This window comes from Diadema antillarum, unplaced genomic scaffold, assembly GCF_040938485.1.
Source record: "Diadema antillarum isolate AM-2024a unplaced genomic scaffold, OU_Dant_1.0 scf00000120, whole genome shotgun sequence".
Classification (NCBI taxonomy): Eukaryota; Metazoa; Echinodermata; class Echinoidea; order Diadematoida; family Diadematidae; genus Diadema; species Diadema antillarum.
The window spans coordinates 2132198-2155098 of NW_027271009.1; the positions used below are offsets into that span (position 1 = coordinate 2132198).

The following is a 22901-nucleotide window of genomic DNA, read 5'->3' on the forward strand; positions in this document are numbered from 1 at the left end:
CAAACATCCTAAATTTAAAAGAAAGTGTGTCCAGCCTCCAAATGAGGTGTTATGAATTCACCCTCTTATCAACCACACCTATTCAGATTTTAAGAGACTTGTATGGCTTATGTTGTATGGTATGCACAAGTGATGGGGCTCAGGCTATTGTCTACATTACAGGTGTGAAACAAGTATTACCTGGTATGCTGCCCTCTATAGTCTTTGGTCACACAACCATCAGTATAGGGCTCACACCCGTAAATACAATGGAATGTCCCAGACCCCTTCACAAATTCGTATCAAAGATACCAAAATAAATGAAGAAAAAAATTAATTAAAAATCAAGGATGTAGTTTGGCAAAAAAACTGAATAGCTGTAGATATTGAGTATGAATTCCTCTACAAACTGCATTTTGGTTGGAAGATGAAAGCTTTTCTAATGGAATTTGAGGGGACTATATTTCATTGGGTACGTGTACGGAAAATGGGTGATTTTTTGAGTGACAAGAACTCGTAGTCTGGCTTTGCGGACCCCTGGACAGAATTTGAACTGAATTATCCACCCTGAGAATTTGATGGATGAAAGGGCATATCTAACTTATCCAGGTTAGTGAAGCTGAAACACCTCATTTCTCCCAGCTATTTTACAGAATTTTTTGAAACTTGATTTTTAACACACATCCCTATGGGGAAATATTTATGGGTGTGAGCCCTATAGAGGATGCATGCAATGCACACAAGTCTATGGGAAGTATTCATTCCATACAAACTCTGCTGGTTTATGTTGATCTATTGTGTCAGATCTCTTCCTCCCTCCCCCCTTCCCCTTCCTACCCCCCCCCCCCCCCACCTCTCTCTCCCTACCTCCCCCCCCCCCCCCCCCCCCAACTCTGTATGGCCACAATTTGTTTTCTTATTATGTTGTTGTGGTATAGATAGATCTTTGTACATAGCAGTCATCAGTATCACACAACTTTGAATGACTGTGTTATTCTGATGTATTTCTTTGTTTGGCTACCACTGAAACAGGTCAAAATTCATAAAGTTAGTCTGCTTGACAAAACAAAGTCTTTTCAAGTATTTTGTAGGCAATAATGTGATGATGACACCCCCATAATCAAAGATCACTGCCTGCATCTAGTTATTCATCTTATGAAGAACTGATCAACACTACATTTTTATTTTTTAAAAACCCTCAAAGGGCATGAGTTTCAAAAATGTCCCTTTTAGAAGCTTTATAACCCTTGAATGTGTAATTTCCCATATGATGTAGGTGCAAATCTCATCAAAAACACATTTATGATGTTTAAAAGTCAAATGAGAAATATGACCTCCACTATAGGGCTCACACCCGTAAATACAATGGAATGTCCCAGACCCCTTCACAAATTCGTACCAAAGATACCAAAATAAATGAAGAAAAAAATTGATTAAAAATCAAGGATGTAGTTTTGCAAAAAACTGAATAGCTGTAGATATTGAGTATGAATTCCTCTACAAACTGCATTTTGGTTGGAAGATGAAAGCTTTTCTAATGGAATTTGAGGGGACTATATTTCATTGGGTACGTGTACGGAAAATGGGTGATTTTTTGAGTGACAAGAACTCGTAGTCTGGCTTTGCGGACCCCTGGACAGAATTTGAACTGAATTATCCACCCTGAGAATTTGATGGATGAAAGGGCATATCTAACTTATCCAGGTTAGTGAAGCTGAAACACCTCATTTCTCCCAGCTATTTTACAGAATTTTTTGAAATTTGATTTTTAACACACATCCCTATGGGGAAATATTTATGGGTGTGAGCCCTATAGAGGATGCATGCAATGCACACAAGTCTATGGGAAGTATTCATTCCATACAAACTCTGCTGGTTTATGTTGATCTATTGTGTCAGATCTCTTCCTCCCTCCCCCCTTCCCCTTCCTACCCCCCCCCCCCCCACCTCTCTCCCCTACCTCCCCCCCCCCCCCCAACTCTGTATGGCCACAATTTGTTTTCTTATTATGTTGTTGTGGTATAGATAGATCTTTGTACATAGCAGTCATCAGTATCACACAACTTTGAATGACTGTGTTATTCTAATGTATTTCTTTGTTTGGCTACCACTGAAACAGGTCAAAATTCATAAAGTTAGTCTGCTTGACAAAACAAAGTCTTTTCAAGTATTTTGTAGGCAATAATGTGATGATGACACCCCCATAATCAAAGATCACTGCCTGTATCTAGGTATTCATCTTATGAAGAACTGATCAACACTACATTTTTATTTTTTAAAAACCCTCAAAGGGCATGAGTTTCAAAAATGTCCCTTTTAGAAGCTTTATAACCCTTGAATGTGTAATTTCCCATATGATGTAGGTGCAAATCTCATCAAAAACACATTTATGATGTTTAAAAGTCAAATGAGAAATATGACCTCCACTATAGGGCTCACACCCGTAAATACAATGGAATGTCCCAGACCCCTTCACAAATTCGTACCAAAGATACCAAAATAAATGAAGAAAAAAATTAATTAAAAATCAAGGATGTAGTTTGGCAAAAAACTGAATAGCTGTAGATATTGAGTATGAATTCCTCTACAAACTGCATTTTGGTTGGAAGATGAAAGCTTTTCTAATGGAATTTGAGGGGACTATATTTCATTGGGTACGTGTACGGAAAATGGGTGATTTTTTGAGTGACAAGAACTCGTAGTCTGGCTTTGCGGACCCCTGGACAGAATTTGAACTGAATTATCCACCCTGAGAATTTGATGGATGAAAGGGCATATCTAACTTATCCAGGTTAGTGAAGCTGAAACACCTCATTTCTCCCAGCTATTTTACAGAATTTTTTGAAATTTGATTTTTAACACACATCCCTATGGGGAAATATTTATGGGTGTGAGCCCTATAGAGGATGCATGCAATGCACACAAGTCTATGGGAAGTATTCATTCCATACAAACTCTGCTGGTTTATATTGATCTATTGTGTCAGATCTCTTCCTCCCCCCCCCTTCCCCTTCCTACCCCCCCCCCCCCACCTCTCTCCCCTACCTCCCCCCCCCCCCCCCCAACTCTGTATGGCCACAATTTGTTTTCTTATTATGTTGTTGTGGTATAGATAGATCTTTGTACATAGCAGTCATCAGTATCACACAACTTTGAATGACTGTGTTATTCTAATGTATTTCTTTGTTTGGCTACCACTGAAACAGGTCAAAATTCATAAAGTTAGTCTGCTTGACAAAACAAAGTCTTTTCAAGTATTTTGTAGGCAATAATGTGATGATGACACCCCCATAATCAAAGATCACTGCCTGCATCTAGTTATTCATCTTATGAAGAACTGATCAACACTACATTTTTATTTTTTAAAAACCCTCAAAGGGCATGAGTTTCAAAAATGTCCCTTTTAGAAGCTTTATAACCCTTGAATGTGTAATTTCCCATATGATGTAGGTGCAAATCTCATCAAAAACACATTTATGATGTTTAAAAGTCAAATGTGACCCTGCACCTCAAAACAAACAAAAAGTCGCCAGACATGAATTTTGTAGTTAAGACCATATTCTGAAAGAGCAGACTTTAAGCTTTAAAATGATGTATAACTCAAATCAAATGGACTCTCCTGACCTATCTGAATATTGGAAAGAAAGCACAAACTCAGGAAAAGTGAGAACTGAGAAAAGAGGCTCTGAAGTACAGTGTCTACTCAAGCGCTTAATCTTTACCAAACCGTGCTGGCTGTGTGATGAGTGGGACAAAAAACAGGAAGTAAACCACCAGAGTAACAACAATGAAGGGATTATCGGATTAAACTGAAATTAAGCATGCCTCACTAACACATTATGTCCATAATTAATGCTAACTTTGAAAGCAGTAGCACTATCCTTTCAAAAGTAATTAGAGTTGAAAGTGAAGAGTGTGGACAAGGTTTTTCAGAAATGAAAAGGGTATTCTAAAGAAACACCTAATCACACTATTCTACCAAAAATGTTCGAGATAAACTGCTAAAAAACACACTTTCCTGCCCGTTTTATGATACCAAATTTTAGCATAATGTAAAAGAAGACCCGCTCTTTCAGAAAATATGAAAAAGTCAAGTTCGGCTAGGTTGACCCATTTCACTTATTTTCAGTCCTCACGCAAAATCAGTGTGTGCGACTTTATGTTCGTTTTGAGGTGCACGGTCACAAATGAGAAATATGACCTCCACTATAGGGCTCACACCCGTAAATACAATGGAATGTCCCAGACCCCTTCACAAATTTGTACCAAAGATACCAAAATAAATGAAGAAAAAAATTGATTAAAAATCAAGGATGTAGTTTGGCAAAAAACTGAATAGCTGTAGATATTGAGTATGAATTCCTCTACAAACTGCATTTTGGTTGGAAGATGAAAGCTTTTCTAATGGAATTTGAGGGGACTATATTTCATTGGGTACGTGTACGGAAAATGGGTGATTTTTTGAGTGACAAGAACTCGTAGTCTGGCTTTGCAGACCCCTGGACAGAATTTGAACTGAATTATCCACCCTGAGAATTTGATGGATGAAAGGGCATATCTAACTTATCCAGGTTAGTGAAGCTGAAACACCTCATTTCTCCCAGCTATTTTACAGAATTTTTTGAAATTTGATTTTTAACACACATCCCTATGGGGAAATATTTATGGGTGTGAGCCCTATACTGCTGACAAATAAGTGGCTACTTGCAAATGGAAACCTTTTTTAGATGAACATTTTTGACAGGTATTGTGCTGTATCTGATACAAAAACAATTGCAGAAATAAAAGTATTGAAAACACATTTATCTGTGTTTATAAATTTAGATTTGTTTTGAATGTTTTGACTCTGAATGATATAAATTTCAAAACAAATCATTCAGATGCAATTGGTTGTGTTGAAAGTACCAATGCAAAATTTGATGCAAATGTTTATTTTTTTGTTTTCAAAGAACTGAACTCTGGGTTGCTGTTAATGCATTATGAAATACAGCACACTTTTTATTTCTGAGGTAACATAAACATGTGAAAGTACACCAATGTATTGGATAAGCTGCAGAGATTTTGAAGAAGTAATGATTCTTATGAGGAGGAGTGTAACAGGGAAAGACTGCTCGATGAAATAGCCTGACTCTGCCCGATGTCTGTAGTAAATGGCAGTTCTGGAGTGTCAATGCTCAAAAAATCAAACATAATGCATGTTTGATCTGAGCACCTTTTATGCAGCAGGATTTCTGCTTAATTGTATGTTATATGTGCTATTTATGTTTGATTTTATATTTTTTGGGGGTGATTTTTGCAACAGAACCCTTGCTTCTCTCTCACAATGGTTTGATATTGAGATTTTCTGTGTCTGATGCAGGAGGCAAACATTGATAGGAACCTGTAATTCAGTATTAACTTTATGCTTTCTGCTGTATAGGCTCAGACTGCTGGCTCATGTGGCCAGGCAAAAAGGACTGACAAAGATCATGCTGGCAGACAACGGCACCCGACTGGCATCGCGTGTCCTAGCGGGGATGGCCCAGGGTCGCGGTGTCACCGTGCCGCTGGAAGTAGGGTTCGCTGACGACAGGGAGAGTGATGGCGTATTCGTCAGACCACTACGGTGAGTTATTATTTTTTTACCAATAAAAAAAATATATATATATATATACTGTATACGCCGAATATTTCACAAGGTTTTTTATTTTTCGCGAATTTTGTGAGGTGCTATTCATGGAATTGATATGAATGTGACGTACGCATGTACACTTCTTCCTTCATTACAGGACTCCACGATCACGAATTTAACTGCTTGCAAAATTGTCGGGATTCCCAATTGGCAAAAATTTAGACTCGCGAAATATATGGCGTATGCAGTATACATAATGTATAAAAACACGATTTAAGATGTATCAGAATCATGCGTGAAATAAGAAGGTAGTGAGTTTTAAGTTTTATCTGCCTTCATGAAACAGTGACATTGTGAAACTTCAACATTTCCTATAAAAAAGAAAAAAAGAATTTACATTTTTATTCAGTCTTATATTTGATCTTGATCAAATCTCTTACAATTCTACATGGTTGAATTTGCTGTTTTTATGTTGACTTAACATAAACGGGAGTTTTCCCATAATCGAAGAAGTCACTTCATCCTTAGTTGTGCTAAGAAGACTGCATGAGAGATACAATTAATTACCTGTGCGTAAACGTATTGTGATTGACGGACCCTGACTAACCCTGTTACAACCAAAACATGTGCTTCGTGCAAAAGGGATGTCTTGCTCAATGGTATAACAAATCCCTAGGTCGTCTCTCCAATTTTCCAGTTGGACAGAAATCATGTTTATACTTGCACTTTTACAGCATGGTCCTAGTCCCAAACTAGATTGTCAAGTAAAAGACAGCTCAGCAAAGTAAGGACACAGCCAAGAGTGTGCATACTGTACAAACTCCTGCTCTGAATTGAAGTCGAGGAAGAAATAAGGGAAGTTTGACGTTTTTGTCAACCTAAACAAAAAATAAGTAGAACATAGATGGGGAAAAATTCCCCATCGTATCAACCCGATGATATTCATTTGCAGTGGAACATTGATATTAGAAAAATGTGGGTGAAGTGGAGAATAGTGATGGGCAAATGGCCACCCATGCATGCAAGTATATATCTTTCTGCATTCTCTTTCTCTTTCCTACTATCTTTCCTCCTCCTCCTCCCTCCTCTGTCTATCTATCTATCTACCTATCTATCTACCTATCACCATTTCTTTCTTCCCCTCTCCATCTCTCTGTTTATATACTGTAACTACTGTATACGCTATAATTTTCGCGTACATAAATTTTCGCGAATTGCTGCTGTCACACATTTTCGCGAGTGGTTAAATTCGCGATTGGGGGACCAGAGAAAATATGAAGTGGCAAAGAAAGTGTGAATTTTCAACTTACTAGCAAATAAGAATGATACTAGTTATACACTGCATGAAAAAAACTTACCAAACTCTGTGAACTAGTAAGTTAGAATTCAACATTTTTGAAGTGGTTAAGTCCATCGTGCTAGACTTCTGACGAGTGGTCCCCTTGCGATAATGGATTGGCTCTCTAACATTACAGTATTCGTAAGTAGACGTGGACGTGCGTAAACAAGCTTAGCCAGTATGGTCTGTTCGGTAAGCCGTGACATGGTATACTAGTACTGAAAGGTTCGTATCATCAAGGCAAGGGATTCATTTTGGAAGGTAATATTTTCGCGTGTTGTTAATTTCGCGAATAGCTCGCGACTCGCGAAATTCGCGAAAATAAAACCCCCGCGAAATATATAGCGTATACAGTATCTAACACCATCTCTCTTTCTATGTATTCATCATGTCTCACTATTTATCTCTCTCCCTTGCCATTTTATCTTTCTCTTTCTATGTACTCGGTCTCAAACTGTTTTTATCTATCTGCCCAATAGAGAGTTTCCCAGCCGAGAAGTAACCATGTACAACCACTTCAGTGGTGTCGAGTCTGTCTGTGTGCCGACGCTGACGACCAAGGCGGGCCAGTACGCCAGCATCAATGCACTGACCGATGACTTCATCAACGGTCTCCAGGTCAGCTTTCCCTCAACCGTGTCCACCGTCTTCAGGTGAGGGGGCAGTCAGAATTGGTGGGAGAGTGGTTTGCATGTTGTGACTTGGTCTATTTAGGTTTAGAGGGTCCCAGGTTCAAATCCATGTAGGGCCTGCCTTGTGATAGGTAAAGATGCACAGCACTCTTTCTCTCTATTGGGATATGAAATAGAGTTCTTGGATGTGAATGAGCAGCAACTCAAGTATGATCACACAAGATTACAATTTTTATTATTTTCTTTTTTTGTGTGTAGGTAACGAGTGGGGTGAAAACACGGATGCACAGTTATTTTACTTTTGAATTGAATTGATCATCACCTCCACGCTTTAAATGTTGAAAAGGGGTTATAATGTACTTTGAAGCCTTCATCGCCTAAACTTCAGCTAGTAATTTGTATATGAAAACTCTATGTGGTAGAAACTGAATATATTGAATTGTGGAGATCTTTTGGGATTTTAGACTCCACTGCACCAGTGGGAGAAGGACACCACTTCAGTATTTTTGGAGAGATAGTACAATGTGCCTAACAAACTCAGATCAAAATTCATAGAAAGTGACCTTGTGCCAAAACAAAACAAAACAAAACAAAACAAAAAATATGTGAAAGTTTCCACTGTGACAGTTTGTATACAATTTATGTATGTAGAGCATAGATATTGCCATCATGTTTTGCGTGTATGATCTCAAGTAGCCACCACCGGCCATTGAACATCTCAAGATATTTTGTATGCTTGCCTCGTGCAGGACCGGTGAGAAGCTGTGCTCTGTTGCTCCATCGGGAGGAGAGACTGATTGTGTCATGTGCAAGGTAAACTTTCCAAACTCTTTTGCGTGGAAAGTTATGAGTGATTGATATTAGGGAGCTTTACATTTTTGTGATGCAGATGTTCAGAGGAAAAACTGTTCTGAGCATGCGCAAAATCGCTTATCAAAATTGATCTATTCACTACGTGTTCAGGGCTATTTTTATGTCCGCTCAATTCACGACGCAGAGAGCTACTTTATGCACCGATCATAATAGGGGTGCCATTTTAGTTTTTATAGGTTGTGTCCTTGCGTTATCTAAAGCTACTTTTCAACATGAGGCAGGGAAAGAGGAGAACATCCAACACAATCGTCCTCTCAAACATCCATGTTGTAAATCTGAAGCTCCGTATTATCTGGCTAAAGGCAAACATGAAGGGCAGGCATCTCCAGTTGACAGAAGCCATTAGTTTGCAGAGCACAGAAATTAGAGAATTGGTGGAAAGATGAAAGCGGAAGCAAAATCTTAGTGTCATTATGTGGCTCAAAATGCTTGTCATTCAGCAGGGATGAATGTGAATACAATGTTGTGTATATTCAAGTTTTCTTTTCTTAGTGTAGGAACAGTAGGGAAATGAGGAAAATTATAGTCATGGTGGGGTTTTAAACAATGAAAATGAGAAATATTGCACAAAAAGGTACGGCAATGTGTTGCAATCTCAGAGCATGCCCGATCGTGGTTGCTAGGTGATGTTTTTACAGTAAATTACATCAATTAAATATGTATTTGGCTGTAGCAGTATCCATTGTGCAAAAGTGAATCGCATACAGCTTTACTAGCTGCTTGTGATGAATTAAAACTCCTGCTAGGATATAATTAAATCATCTCAAACAAGTACTATTCTACTTTAATACCCACTACTAAATGGGGAGAGTGTTTCAGGAATAAAAGTCTTCTACTGTGATTGAAATTATTTCACATATTTGTTCTCAAAATACTCCAAAACTCAAAATCCTAGCAAATTGCATCAACCAGACAAGTTTCTTGGTAGAGCCTTTCGACATATTGCAACCAAATTCCATACGGTGGAAGATGAATTTTTTACCCATTTGAGAAAATGTTTTAGCTTTAATACCCTTTTGGTTCTCAAGTGATGCTCGTGATGCAATGCTCCGATGCCTTCATTGTTTCAGGCTCCTCTTGACACAGCCGTCCCATCATGCTCTGCCCTGGAGTCAACCAGACACTCCCTGTCCCTGAGGGGGTCCAGCGAGGGCAGCCTTCCTTCAAACTCGCTCTGTGGGAAGGGTGCAGATGGTCAGCCCTCTACAGAGTGCTGTGGCCAGGGGGATGGGAGTTGCCATAGCAATGCTAAGACAATGTGAGTAGAAGTCATGCCAAAGCTATGCCAGAGTCTGCCATCTTTTGTCCCGTTATCTATTTTAGATCTAAATAGGCTTGAAGTGAATACACTCAGGTTGTTAATGTGTTCAAATTCTTTGCGTTTTGTTTTTGTTTTTGTTTTTCTGAGGACCTATAAATGAGCTTGTAAGTTTATCTGTTTCCCCGATGGTTTGGAACTTTGTCAGAGAGATGTGTGTGAAGTTTAATATGTTAAAGTAAAGTTTTTTATCAAATAGCAATTGATATGAATGCATGTCAGTTCTTCAGTTGCGATAATTGATTGGAATATTCATTAGCCATCATTGGTTATGAATAATCAGTTTCCATGGCAATAGTCCCTGCTATGTCTGCTTCTTTGATGCCTTTGTCGTTGATGAAATAATTTTCATTTTAACATGTTTCCCATTATTGCAAATGTGCCCAATAATATGTCCTGAAATTCCCTAAAATATATTATATGTGAATGAATCTTATTCTTCATGCAGATCAGAAAGTGAGCTTTCACAGTGGCTGTGCTATGGCTGCAGGATAACAGTGAGGGAAATGGTAAGCAATCTATCTTTGTATTCGACAGAAATTTTAGGCCCATGTATCTGTATAAAGTGCCGAATGTGTGATGCCCCTAATGCAAAAGAGCTTTGATATGTGATTGGATGACAATAGAGGCATATTATACTTGCTATGTCCTCAAATGCAGATTAAGCCCTTGGCAGTGGGAATACTGTATAAGCTGTAATTTTCGTGTGCAGATATTTTCGCGAATGAAGAGGTCACAGACATTTTCGCGATTTTGACACGGACACTATCGTAAGTGCACTAATGCCTGTCAGTTGAAGATATTTTCACATTGTTACATTCACAGTCCAACAGTATTTAGTGAAATTTGCAAAAATTAAACCCTAATGAAAATAACAACTTATACTGTTGTCAATGTTTTGCAGTCTTCATGTTGATGCTTTATAGCAATATCAGATTTAGATATGACTCTCACAGCAAGGCTTTTAACTTTTTCCTTATACAATGTAATTTGAGAGCATTCATTTTGACTTCAGATACTGTAAAATTCAAAGGATTATCTTGCATCAGTGTGATGCGAAATGAATGAAAATGGTTTGTCATCTGCTTTGCAGAAGGATGTGAGCCTGCTGCCAGACTATGTAATCTCAGAGGCTGGAAGAAGACAGAGAAGGTAAGATGTCAGCATGGTCATGCATGCTGTAAGCACCCCTTCCATTGACCAATAGAGGCCCATCTGATTTCCCAAATGCAAAACTTTAAGCTTTCTGGAAGGGAGGTGGTATCTACATTAAAAATGAAGTTTTGCACTTTGTTGTAGTTTTATAACAAGGCAATTCATGGAAAAGACTTAAGAGAAACTCGGAGGATTCAAGACTGAGGTCACATCCTCCAAATGTCACTACAGTTATTGAACTATTTCAGGGGCTTTTATTCAATCCAGTAGATGCTAAATTCCACTTTTAGTGGAACAGAGCAAATTACTTTTAGACTTCTTTGCTTGAGCATGAGCCTATGGGCAATCTGAATTTTTAGTATATTCTTTTCAAAGGGTTTTCTTGCTTTCACTGGCTTATCTCACCGTGTCTTTTAGTTGCAGGTATCGATGACAATGCAACTACCCTTGAAGCAAGCATTCTTTGGGAACCTCAAATACGGCAATTTAGGCGTCAGTGATTAGATCAGAACACATAGAATATACCAGGGTAGTGAAATGATGTTCTATCATTGTCTAGAAAGATGGACGGAGCCTGAATACACCCAAGGCCGTTTGGAAAGCTACCCATTTCATGTGATGCCACAGATGGGTTACAAACTTTTATGAACTTTTTTTGATGAATTTTTGTTTATGTCAATAGAAGTACCATGTGTCTCTTTGGCCTTGTATATTCGTATTTATAGTTCAAATGGGGTCATCCATAACTTATGGAGGATAAGTCAAATGAAAAAAAATCGTTATTCTTTCAATATTTTTGTCCACTTTCACTGATATTTTCTCCTGATTCAGTTTTGATCCAACATTGTGAAGTCATTTTTGTACATTTTTGTGCTAGTATGGTGTAGTCCTATCTGGAGTTATCAGTAATCTTATGCAAAATCATTGGGATATACTGGGAAGGACCGATAACTTGACTTGTGATGATATGTTTTATGACAACCAGAGTTGAGAGAGGTACCAGGTTATCAAAATACAGGGAGATTATAGAACAGAAGCAACTAGATATATGCTGGAACTTGGGTACACATGTCGCTTGCGTTAACTGGCAGGGAATATTGATTCATGGTGATGCGGTTCTCCACTGGCCTGGTGCAAACCAGCTAAGAATCAGCAGCACTCACTAGGCTTCAGTGTGTGCAGAACACATGTTGTACTTAGAGATGCATTCTCTCTCTCTCTCTCTCTCTCTCTCTCTCTGTTAAATCCCTGTAGTTAAGCACAAGTCTTTTACTACTCCCTAAATTTCTCTCTTATGTAGAAATCTTGATTGTCATCATAATCCAACTTCAAAACTAATTTGTTGGCTAACTTTCTGATGAGGTTATCTGATCTGATCAAGCAAGCTGTCAATTTTTCATCGTTCCCTAGTCCAGAGAGGATAGTGCGAGCCTTACCCCTTACACGTAGTATTGCAAAGAGAAGCTTGCTGATACATGAGCCTCTTTCTTGATTTTTAGACTTTTTTGGCCATGGTTCACCAACACTAGTATTGCTTGTTGCATCTTCATATGAACTCTCTTCCACAGTTTGCAGCCCCTGTACTTCTAAAGATCTTCCTTTAATAGCAAAGACGCCCATGAAAACATGGCAAGCCATATAAATCAGTAGACAGCATCATAATTATGCCAGTAGATTGGAAGAATTGTGCATTCTTTGATAATTTTATTTTGTGGTAATCATTTCCAAGACTTCCGAGTCTGGTCATGTTTTTGATTTCCCAGTGCTTCGTCTTTGATAGCTTTGACTTGTAGCTCTACAGTTGTAGCTCATTCTCATGCAGTTTTGTTTCTCATTCTATCAGATGCCTCAGAGGTCATTGTTGGTTTTTTTTTCCTAATGGGTTTTACAGAGTGGGCAATAAGCCCCTTTGTCCCACTTTCTTTTGCCAGATTCAGTGACACCAATACATCTGTCTCCATGTCTAGATGGCCAAAGATGCCCTTAGAAAATTGTGCTTTGGCAGCCCTCTCAACCTTTCCCACACTTCAGGCCTTGCACCTTGTCATCTGCCTCCCTCTGAGTGGTCAGAAAAGATGCCTTTCAAAAGCTGTGCCATGGCAGCTGTCATTATTTGAAAATCACCTAAGTTCTTGTCATAATGCTGGAAAGGTTTCACCAGTGCTTTTCAGTGGCATATCGAGCAACGATTCCACTTGATGATAAGTACGAGTTTTGAATATAAAATCTTTGCATAACCCACAAATAGTCATTTCATCATTTGACTTGCATTGTCACTCTCTCTGGTATTGTGGGTCCTTTTTTTTTTCCATTTGTTCTCGGTTGGCATAGAGGATTTCCTGTTTCTTAGATTTAGCCGTGGCCACATTTCTTTCCTTTTTGGGGAGCTTCAAAGCATCTTTAACACTTTTCTCATGTTTGTTCACATGTGTTATGTGTCTGGTTTAGTTTCTCTCCACAACTCTTGTGACAGAATGGGCAAAAGTCTTCCAGAAAGAAAGTATCATAATTCACGAGAATTGACAAAGTGGATGATTTGGCCACTCGAACATTTATGCGTATTCGGCTTATTTGCTCATTAGCATACACACCTGCGGATTGGCTGCATCTTTTCTACACGTCTTCATTTCCATCTCTCCATCCTTGGACCCTGCAAAGAAAATTATGAAGAAAATTCATTCATTAATGTGTATAAACAGCATTTGCATGATCAAAATGAAACTATTACTATAAACTATATTTTATAACCTTCAAATTACATGAATTGAATCTATTATCTTTAAAAACTTTCAAACTCCAGGACTTGATGTGATCATCAATTTTACCAGTCTGCTAGATTCCGCCAACACAAACTGTGTCCACTGTATGCTCAACCTCCAATGCATTTTGGGATCTCTATGCATGCAGGGCGGCTAGCTAGCCTTACCACGTAGGCTGCCCAGGGCAGTACCTTTTCCATGACACTGGCCAACGCTGCGGCGTATGGCCAACATCATGTGCCCGCCCCCCAGCTACCGTCGTGTAACTGACCTTAACAAAAAATTAGTAAAAGTCCACTGGCGCCGTAGAGTCTAGATCTAACCTCTAGATTTACAATGGATTCTACAGCATTGCAAAGACGAGTCTGAGAGGGAGCTAATGAAGTCAGAGATGGGATCATTCCAATACCATTCTTCTTTCTAGAGTCTAGATCTGCATTAGATCTAGTCACACGTTGCATCAACTGTGCTTTTAAAACAACATTTTCATGATATGATTGTTCACCAAAGTGTAATCAAAGGATAACTTTGTGGCGACAGCGATCTCCTTTGAGGAAGTCTCGCATTCCTGATAAGGTCTTTTGACCAACACTGTCACTTGGATACTTGATGGTGGCTGCTACATATATTGGCAGTGCTAACTCACAAGTTGATTATCTCAGATGATAAAGATGAAGATCATCTGGCCCTGCAGATTTATCAGGCTTTATTTTTGCAAACCACTAATATTTCGAGAAGTTATCTCATTATGACTTGAGGGAATGTCAAAGGCGCATGGCCATAAGTCATTGCGCAGGCCCTTGGCTATTCCTGCGTTGCTGTTGTGCCGTTGTTGTGGTCCTCCCAAGCTCTGAAGATGCGGGCTTGCATCGTCGTCGTCAGCCGTCGCTGCCTCCTCGTGACAAGCTGGCGATCGACCACTTTTACAGTGAGGTCAACCAGTCTCCCTTCCTGGTGAAGAAACGACACTTGTTGGTAGGGTGCCATGTTTCTTCCCCCTGCCTTTCTGTTGAGTCGCTGGTTAAAACCTTCGGCGTCGTTGTTTGTGCAGATAGATCTGCCATGCACGCACCACAATGCCAGTGGCCATGTCTCATTTCTCAGCCACGTCATGTCCACGTAGTCGAAGAGCTGGAAGGTATCAAATGAAGCAATGTGGTACAAAGCATGAGTAATGTTTTTCTTCATATGGAAAGTTTTAGATGGTTAATGCTTTAAAAGAAGAATCCTTTAGAATGAAAAATGATTATTTATGAAATGTTAAGTTTGATCCTGTTTTGAGATATATGCAGTTGCTTTGCAATGTCTGGTGCAGATAATTTTCATTCATGTCAAACACATGTACATCATGTTCATTTGGTAGTATACATACTTTGGTTGTAAAATGGGTAAAGATTGAGGAACTGATTTTGCAATATATGCTTCATAGGTCCATTCTTTCAATTCAGTTGCATCTTTGCCCATTGAACTTTCTTCACTTTGCATTCTCATACATTTCTAAAGAATAATGTAAGTACAAAACAAGAGTATGATTGACTGTCAATATAGTGTAAGTTGTTTTGTATCAACTTTATAAAAGTTGTACACACAGAAATACATTGATCACAGCTGTGTTACGATGGAGTGTGTTTGCATGTGCATGTACCTCATCTGGCAAAGGAGAATTGCTCTGCTGCCTGAGTTGTTGAAATGAAGGGACCACCTCGGCAGTTGGTAGAAACGGAAGCGCCACCACTTGCTGGAGCAGCAGATGCTTTTCTGCATCCCTGGTGTAGACGGTAGCCAATGAAAAAAAAAAAAAAAAAATGATATACTGGTGTCTGATTCCCAAGAAGTGTGCTGCAACATTTATTACTTGTTATATATCAAATCTGACTTTACACTAACAAATAGTTCTTATTACACATATTATAAGAGTGGAGTGATGTGAGAGGGAATGAGGGGGCGGGATGGGGAGGATAGGAAGAGGGTGATCAATAAAGCCAGACAGTGCAGAATTACACTGAGAACGATTGAGATTAGGAAAGAAAGTACTCTACACGGATAATACTTCATGGCCCTAAGTCATTCCGCAGACCCTCAGCAGTTCCCGCGTTGCTGTCGTGCCATTGTTGTGGTCCTCCCAAGCTCTGAAGATGCGGGCTTCATCGTCCTCGTCAGCTGTCCCTGCCTTCTTGTGACAATCTGGCGATCGACCATTTTTTACCGCGAGTTCAACCAGTCTCCCTTCCTGGTGAAGAAACGATGCTAGTCGGTAGGGTCCCATGTTTCTTCCCCCCGCCTTTCTGTTGAGTCTCTGATTGAATCCCTCGGCGTCGTTGTTTGTCCAGATAGATTTGCCATGCACACACCAAGCTGCCAGTGGCCATGTCTGATTTCTCAGCCATGTCATCTCCACGTAGTTGAAGAGCTTGAAGGTATCAAATGAAGCAATGTATTACAAAGCATGAGTAATATATTTCTTCATATGAAAAGTTCAAAATGGTTAATGGTTTAAAAGACGAATCTTTTCTAATGAAAAATAATTATTCACAAAATGTCAAGTTTGATCCTCTTTTGAGATATATGCAGTTGCTTTGCAATGTCTGCTGCAAATAATTTTCATTCATGTCACAAACATGTATATCATGTTCATTTGGTAGTTTCCATACTTTGGTTGTAAAATGAGTAAAGATTGAGGAATTGATTTTGCCATATATGCCTCATCGGTCCATTCTTTTATTTCATTTGCTTCATTCCCCATTGAACTTTCTTCACTTTGCATTCTCATACATTTCTAAAGCATAATGCAAGTACAAAACAAGAGTATGATTGATTGTCAATATAGTGTAAGTTGTTTTTTATCAACTTCATAAAACTTGTACACACGGAAATACATGAAATGCAGCTGTGTTTCTATAGAGCGTGTTTGCATGTGGATGTACCTCATCTGGCAAAGGAGAATCGCTCTGCTGCCTGAGTTGTTGAAATGAAGGGACACCTTGGCAATTGGTAGAAATGGAAGTGCCACCACTTGCTGGAGCAGCAGCCAGTTTTCCGCATCCCTGGTGTAGACGGTAGCCAATGAAAAAATGAAAAAAAGAAATTCTGGTATCTGATTCCCAATAAGTATGCTGCAACATTTATTACTTGTTAGATATCAAATCTGACTTTACACTAACAAATAGTTCTTATTACACGTATTATAAGGCCAATTAAAAAAAGAAAGTTTCTCTTTTGGGTTTTTTGAGATCAGTGATGAGGGAGGTCCTTACTATTTACTATTGTTTTTTTGGCATAGCCATAGCTGCACTATCCATATGTCTGGAGGCAAACTCGTTGAAAACGTCTGCCAATGTCACACATGATGTTGAAGGGGCTATAGAGCGTGCATACCAATTTTTTATGTTCTTGCCCTGTCTTGTCTTGATCCGCATGCATATTATTGTCATTTTTGTGTAGTATGTAATAAATTCCAAGGTTTGATAGAGGTCTAAAGATATCTAAATATCAGCCCTGGGCCTGGCATGGCCTGGCAAACGGCCATGATAAGCTATAAAATTTAAAACGCTAGCGAGCTCGCTGCATTGCGTGCATAGCAACAACAGTTTCAGTATTTTCAAACAGCTTTCCCGCGAGAAATGTCTCCCTTAACAGGTTGCCCTCATGAACTAATCGCTCAAGTTGAGATGCAAATTTTCGTATGTAATCAATATCATAAAACTTATCACCCATGGCATCACAGTCTCTGTTGCCAGAAAAAGGTTGATTTCTGATTTGATGAAAAGAGAAATACTTTTGATATTTTGAATAACAAATAACTTTGCACTGGTCACTCTTTCCTAGACCTGCTGAAGTTAAAATGTGAGATAGAGCAATCTCAACAACAAAGTCTAAAGATTTGACAGCTGGACTGCAGTAGTCTGATTGATATTTCTTCATACCTTACCATCTGATGGTCTACCAATATATGCAATGTGTATTCACCTTCAATCCACTCTGTCATGGTATCTGTTTGTAGCACTATTTCATCTCCTTATGCCTCTCTATGTAATTATAAATGTTGTGCTTTACACTTCATTATGTCCCATACTCATACAACTGTATCACTCCATACAGTGTGTTTACCTGATGTTGCAAAGATGTGGAAAGTGTATGGCGCATGGCCATAAGTCATTGCGCAGACCCTCAGCAGTTCCTGCGTTGCTGTCGTGCCGTTGTTGTGGTCCTCCCAAGCTCTGAAGATGTGGGCTTGCATTGTCCTCATCAGCCGTCACTGCCTCCTCGTGACAAGGTGGCGATCGACCATTTTTACCTTGAGGTCAACCAGTCTCCCTTCCTTGTGAAGAAATGACGCTAGTTGGTAGGGTGCCATGTTTCTTCCCCCCGCCTTTCTGTTGAGTCGCTGGTTATAACCTTTGGCATCGTTGTTTGTGCAGATAGATCTGCCATGCACGCACCACAATGCCAGTGGCCATGTCTCATTTCTCAGCCACGTCATCTCCACGTAGTTGAAGAGCTTGAAAGTATCAAATAAAGCAATGTGTTACAAAGCATGAGTAATATTTTTCTTCATATGGAAAGTTTTAAATGGTTAATGCTTTAAAAGAAGAATCCTTTAGAATGAAAAATGATTATTTACGAAATGTTAAGTTTGATCCTGTTTTGAGATATATGCAGTTGCTTTGCAGTGTCTGCTGCAGATAATTTTCATTCATGTCGAACACATGTACATTAAGTTCACTTGGTAGTATACTGTACATATTTTGGTTGTAAAATGGGTAAAGATTGAGGAAGTGATTTTACAATATATGCCTCATACGTAGGTCCATTCTTTCATGTCAGTTGCATCGTTGCCCATTGAACTTTCTTCACTTTGCATTCTTGTACACACAGAAATAATTGATCACAGCTGTGTTTTAATGGAGTGTGTTTGCATGTGCGTGTACCTCATCTAGCAAAGGAGAATCGCTCTGCTGCCTTAGTTGTTGAAATGAAGGGACCACCTCGGCAGTTAGTAGAAACGGAAGCGCCACCACTTGCTGGAGCAGCAGCCGGTTTTCTGCATCCCTGGTGTAGACGGTAGCCAATGAAAAAATGAAAAAAAAAAATGATATACTGGTGTCTGATTCCCAAGAAGTATGCTGCAACATTTATTACTTGTTACATATCAAATCTGACTTTACACTAACAAATAGTTCTTATTACACATATTATAAGGCCAAGTAAAAAAAAAAAGTTTCTCGTCCGGTTTTTTTGAGATCAGTGATGAGGGAGGTCCTTACTATTTACTATTTTTTTTTTAAAACGAAATGTATTTTCTCGTCCAGGTTTTTTGACGCAAGTGATGAGGGAGGTCCTTACTATTTACTATTTTTTGTTAAACTTGCTGCTTCTCTAGTATTGACATAGCCATAGCTGCACCATCCATATGTCCGGAGGCAAACTCGTCGAGAACGTCTACCAATGTCACACATGATGTTAAAGGGGCTATAGAGCGTATATACCAATTTTTTATGATCTTGCCCTGTCTTGTCTTGATCCACGTGCATGTTATTGCCATTTTCATGTAGTGTGTAATAAATTCCAAGGTTTGATAGAGGTCTAAAGATATCTAAATATCAGCCCTGGGCCTGGCATGGCCTGGCAAACGGCCGTGATAAGCTATAAAATTTAAAACGCTAGCGAGCTCGCTGCACTGCGTGCATAGCAACAACAGTTTCAGTATTTTCAAACAGCTTGCCCGCGAGAAATGTTGCCGGAACAGGTTGCCCTCGTGAACGAATCGCTCAAGTTGAGATGCGAATTTTCGTATGTAATCAATATCATAAAACTTATCACCATTGGCATCACAGTCTCTGTTGCCAGAAAAAGGTTGATTTCTGATTTGATGAAAAGAGAAAATACTTTTGATATTTAGAATAGCAAATAAGTTTGCACTGGTCACTCTTTCCTAGACCTGCTGAAGTTAAAATGTGAGATAGAGCAATCTCAACAACAAAGTCTAAAGATTTGACAGCTGGACTGCAGTAGTCTGATTGATATTTCTTCATACCTTACCATCTGACAGTCTACTAATATATGCTATGTGTATTCACCGTCAATCCACTCTGTCCTGGTATATCTGTTTGTAGCACTATTTCATCTCCTTACACCTCTCTATGTAATTACAACTGTTGTGCTTTACACTTCATTATGTCCCATACTCATACAACTGTTTCAATCCATACAGTGTGTTTGCCTGATGTTGTAAAGATGTGGAAAGTCTATGGTGCATGGCCATAAGTCATTGCGCAGACCCTCAGCAGTTCCTGCATTGCTGTTGTGCCGTTGTTGTGGTCCTCCCAAGCTCTGAAGATGTGGGCTTGCATTGTCCTCATCAGCCGTCACTGCCTCCTCGTGAGAAGCTGGTGATCGACCATTTTTACCTTGAGGTCAACCAGTCTCCCTTCCTTGTGAAGAAACTGCAGTAGTTGGTAGGGTGCCATGTTTCTTCCCCCGCCTTTCTGTTGAGTCTCTGATTGAATCCCTTGGCGTCGTTGTTTGTCCAGATAGATTTGCCGTGCACACACCAAGCTGCCAGTGGCCATATCATCTCCATGTAGTGGAAGAGCTGGAAGGTATCAAATGAAGCAATGCATTACAAAGCACGACGCTAGTCGGTAAGGTCCATGTTTCTTTCCCCCGCCTTTCTGTTGAGTCTCTGATTATATCCCTCGGCGTCGTTGTTGGTCCGGATAAATTTGCCATGCACACACCAAGCTGCCAGTGGCCATGTCTGATTTCTCAGCCATGTCATCTCCACGTAGTCGAAGAGCTCGAAGGTATCAGACAAAGCAATTACAAGGCATGAGTAATATTTTTTCTTCATATGAAAAGTTTAAATGGTTAATGCTTTTAAAGACGAATCCTTTCTAATGAAAAACAATTATTTACGAAATGTTAAGTTTGATCCTCTTTTGAGATATATGCAGTTGCTTTGCAATGTCTGCTGTAGATAATTTTCATTCATGTCACACACATGTACATCATGTTCATTTGGTAGTATGCATACTTTGGTTGTAAAATAGGTAAAGATTGAAGAATTGATATTGCAATATATGTCTCAGAGGTCCATTCTTTCATTTCATGTGCTTCATTACCCATTGAACTTTCTTCACTTTGCATTCTCATTTCTAAAGCATAATACAATTACAAAACAAGAGTATGACTGATTGTCAATATAGTGTAAGTTGTTTCGTAAGCAACTTCCGAAAACTTGTACACACAGAAATACATTGATTGCAGCTGTGTTTCTATAGAGTGTGTTTGCATGTGCATGTACCTCATCTAGCAAAGGAGAATCGCTCTGCCTCCAGAGTTGTTGAAATGAAGGGACCACCTCGGCAACTGGTAGAGCAGAGTGATAAACACCTCCAGTTCAGGAATTTTGTTCCGCAAACTCCTCGCATTTAGAAGGCAAAGTGACATTCCTCTTGCACGATGGTTTGAGTGTTGTGTGCACTATTTTACTGTCCATCAGGATCAGGGTTCATTTCCACATCCCCAGACAAAAAGTGGAGATAAAGGACACGAAACGCAGTGATGCTTAAAGTCCAGACAGGAGTGGTGGTCTATTGGTCCGGACAGAATGAAGCTGGAAGGTGGCACTTCTTATTTCAATTTCTTTCAAATCTATTTCCATAAGTTTTCAAATTTCAGGTTTTTGTACTTGAGTATTCATATATATATGCATTAATATTCATATAAAATATAGAAACCAATGACGGAGACGTAGCAAATCAAGTACGTATGAAACACTGAGCCATTCTGACTTTACCCAACTGCCTCCTCATGTCACTGGTTCTCCAACCAGATGAGTGAGTTACCAAGTCTTTTCCTCTATAATAAGATGATAATTTACATTTAATGCATACAGTACATGTAGAGTCTATACATATATTTCAAAACATGTTTCTTGTGTTAACATTTCTCATGTTTGTCATGCCTTTCTCATGTTGGTTATTCCTTTATGCTAATTTCCCTATCTCTGCAGAAGATATTTGTTGAAAAATTATTCAAACTATTATATATTCTGTAATAATGGTACATGTATATCTAACGTCACTTTAATACCATAATGTAACCACTTGCACTGTACAAGAGATTCCAATGGGGCATTCACTGGGCAGTCACCCGGGCTGATGGACTGTGTCGTGTGATCGCATAGACTAGTTCAGATGTACTTGGGCCAGCTGCATCGATTCCCATGACTTAGATCAGCGATTGTGTTGTTAGACATATTGATAGAATGCAGAGAATGATCACTCATCTTATTGTCCTCAGCGTCGCTACCATCACCAGCTGCGTCGTCATCCTCTCACCTGATGACAGAGTCATTCTTGCCATCGCGGGCGTCATGACTCCCCTTCGACCAAGAGTCAAAGAGAGGATCAGAACAGTTTAGTTTGGCTGGTCCATCAAGGGGATAATATTGACGAATGAGCTCAAATGTGGCTGCGATGGAATTGTTCCGATTCGAACACATTCCATTTCTCCATATAATTTCAGGCAGATGAGCTTCGAAATTGGCGAGGGACGTGCCATTTATCTTCTGGAAGTGGGATTTAGTATGCTTCCAGGCTCCTTCGATTCGGTTAGTATTTACCGTGATCACTTCTTCTTTTATTACGTTCCGATAATTCTTCTTAAATGTATACTTGTGGCAAACAGTGAAATGTTCGTAACCAATGTCATTGAGGTTTGCATACGTGGACCAACCATCAGTAAAGATTCTCGCTCCCTTTTTGACGTGTCTCTCTATTAGAGCTAGTAACGTTTCCTCATCCCGATGGTCCACCGGATAAAGTATTATGTTGTTGGTACATGTAGCTCGCTTGATGATCCCCAAAATCCACACCTTTTGTCCAGGACTGGGATTGCCACAGTGGTATTTACACCACTTTCCAAACAAACTTTAATCTCTACGTCACCGAAAAACATGTAACTGTTCCTGCCGTTCTTATGATATAGATCATGAACAAATTGCTGACACAGATCACGCAGAAAGTTTGCCCAGTTGACTGGTGTGTGGCCATTGAACATCCCAGACATAAACGATGCTTGCAGAGACTCACATGTATGGCCCAAAACCATACGAAAATGAAAATATCCTGGACATCAAAGCGAGTGTTCTCAAAGAATGAAAAACGAGTGGCAGATCTTGAGTAACTCCTGTCATGAGGATTATTTGGGGATCTTCTGCATCTCCAAACAT

The 22901-nt window shown here is 39.4% G+C and overlaps 1 protein-coding gene across 1 annotated transcript in view; it reads left to right on the forward strand.

Moving 5' to 3' along the window:
* LOC139720088 (cytoplasmic tRNA 2-thiolation protein 2-like) overlaps window positions 1-12497 on the forward strand; it is a 39420-nt gene extending 26923 nt beyond the window's left edge. The window contains exons 8-14 of the mRNA XM_071631457.1: window positions 5399-5584; window positions 7409-7582; window positions 8311-8374; window positions 9505-9692; window positions 10201-10261; window positions 10846-10904; window positions 12476-12497. Coding sequence (XP_071487558.1) covers window positions 5399-5584; window positions 7409-7582; window positions 8311-8374; window positions 9505-9692; window positions 10201-10261; window positions 10846-10904; window positions 12476-12497 — 754 coding nt within the window. The remainder of the gene's footprint in view (window positions 1-5398; window positions 5585-7408; window positions 7583-8310; window positions 8375-9504; window positions 9693-10200; window positions 10262-10845; window positions 10905-12475) is intronic.
* The last annotated feature ends 10404 nt before the right edge of the window (window positions 12498-22901 follow it).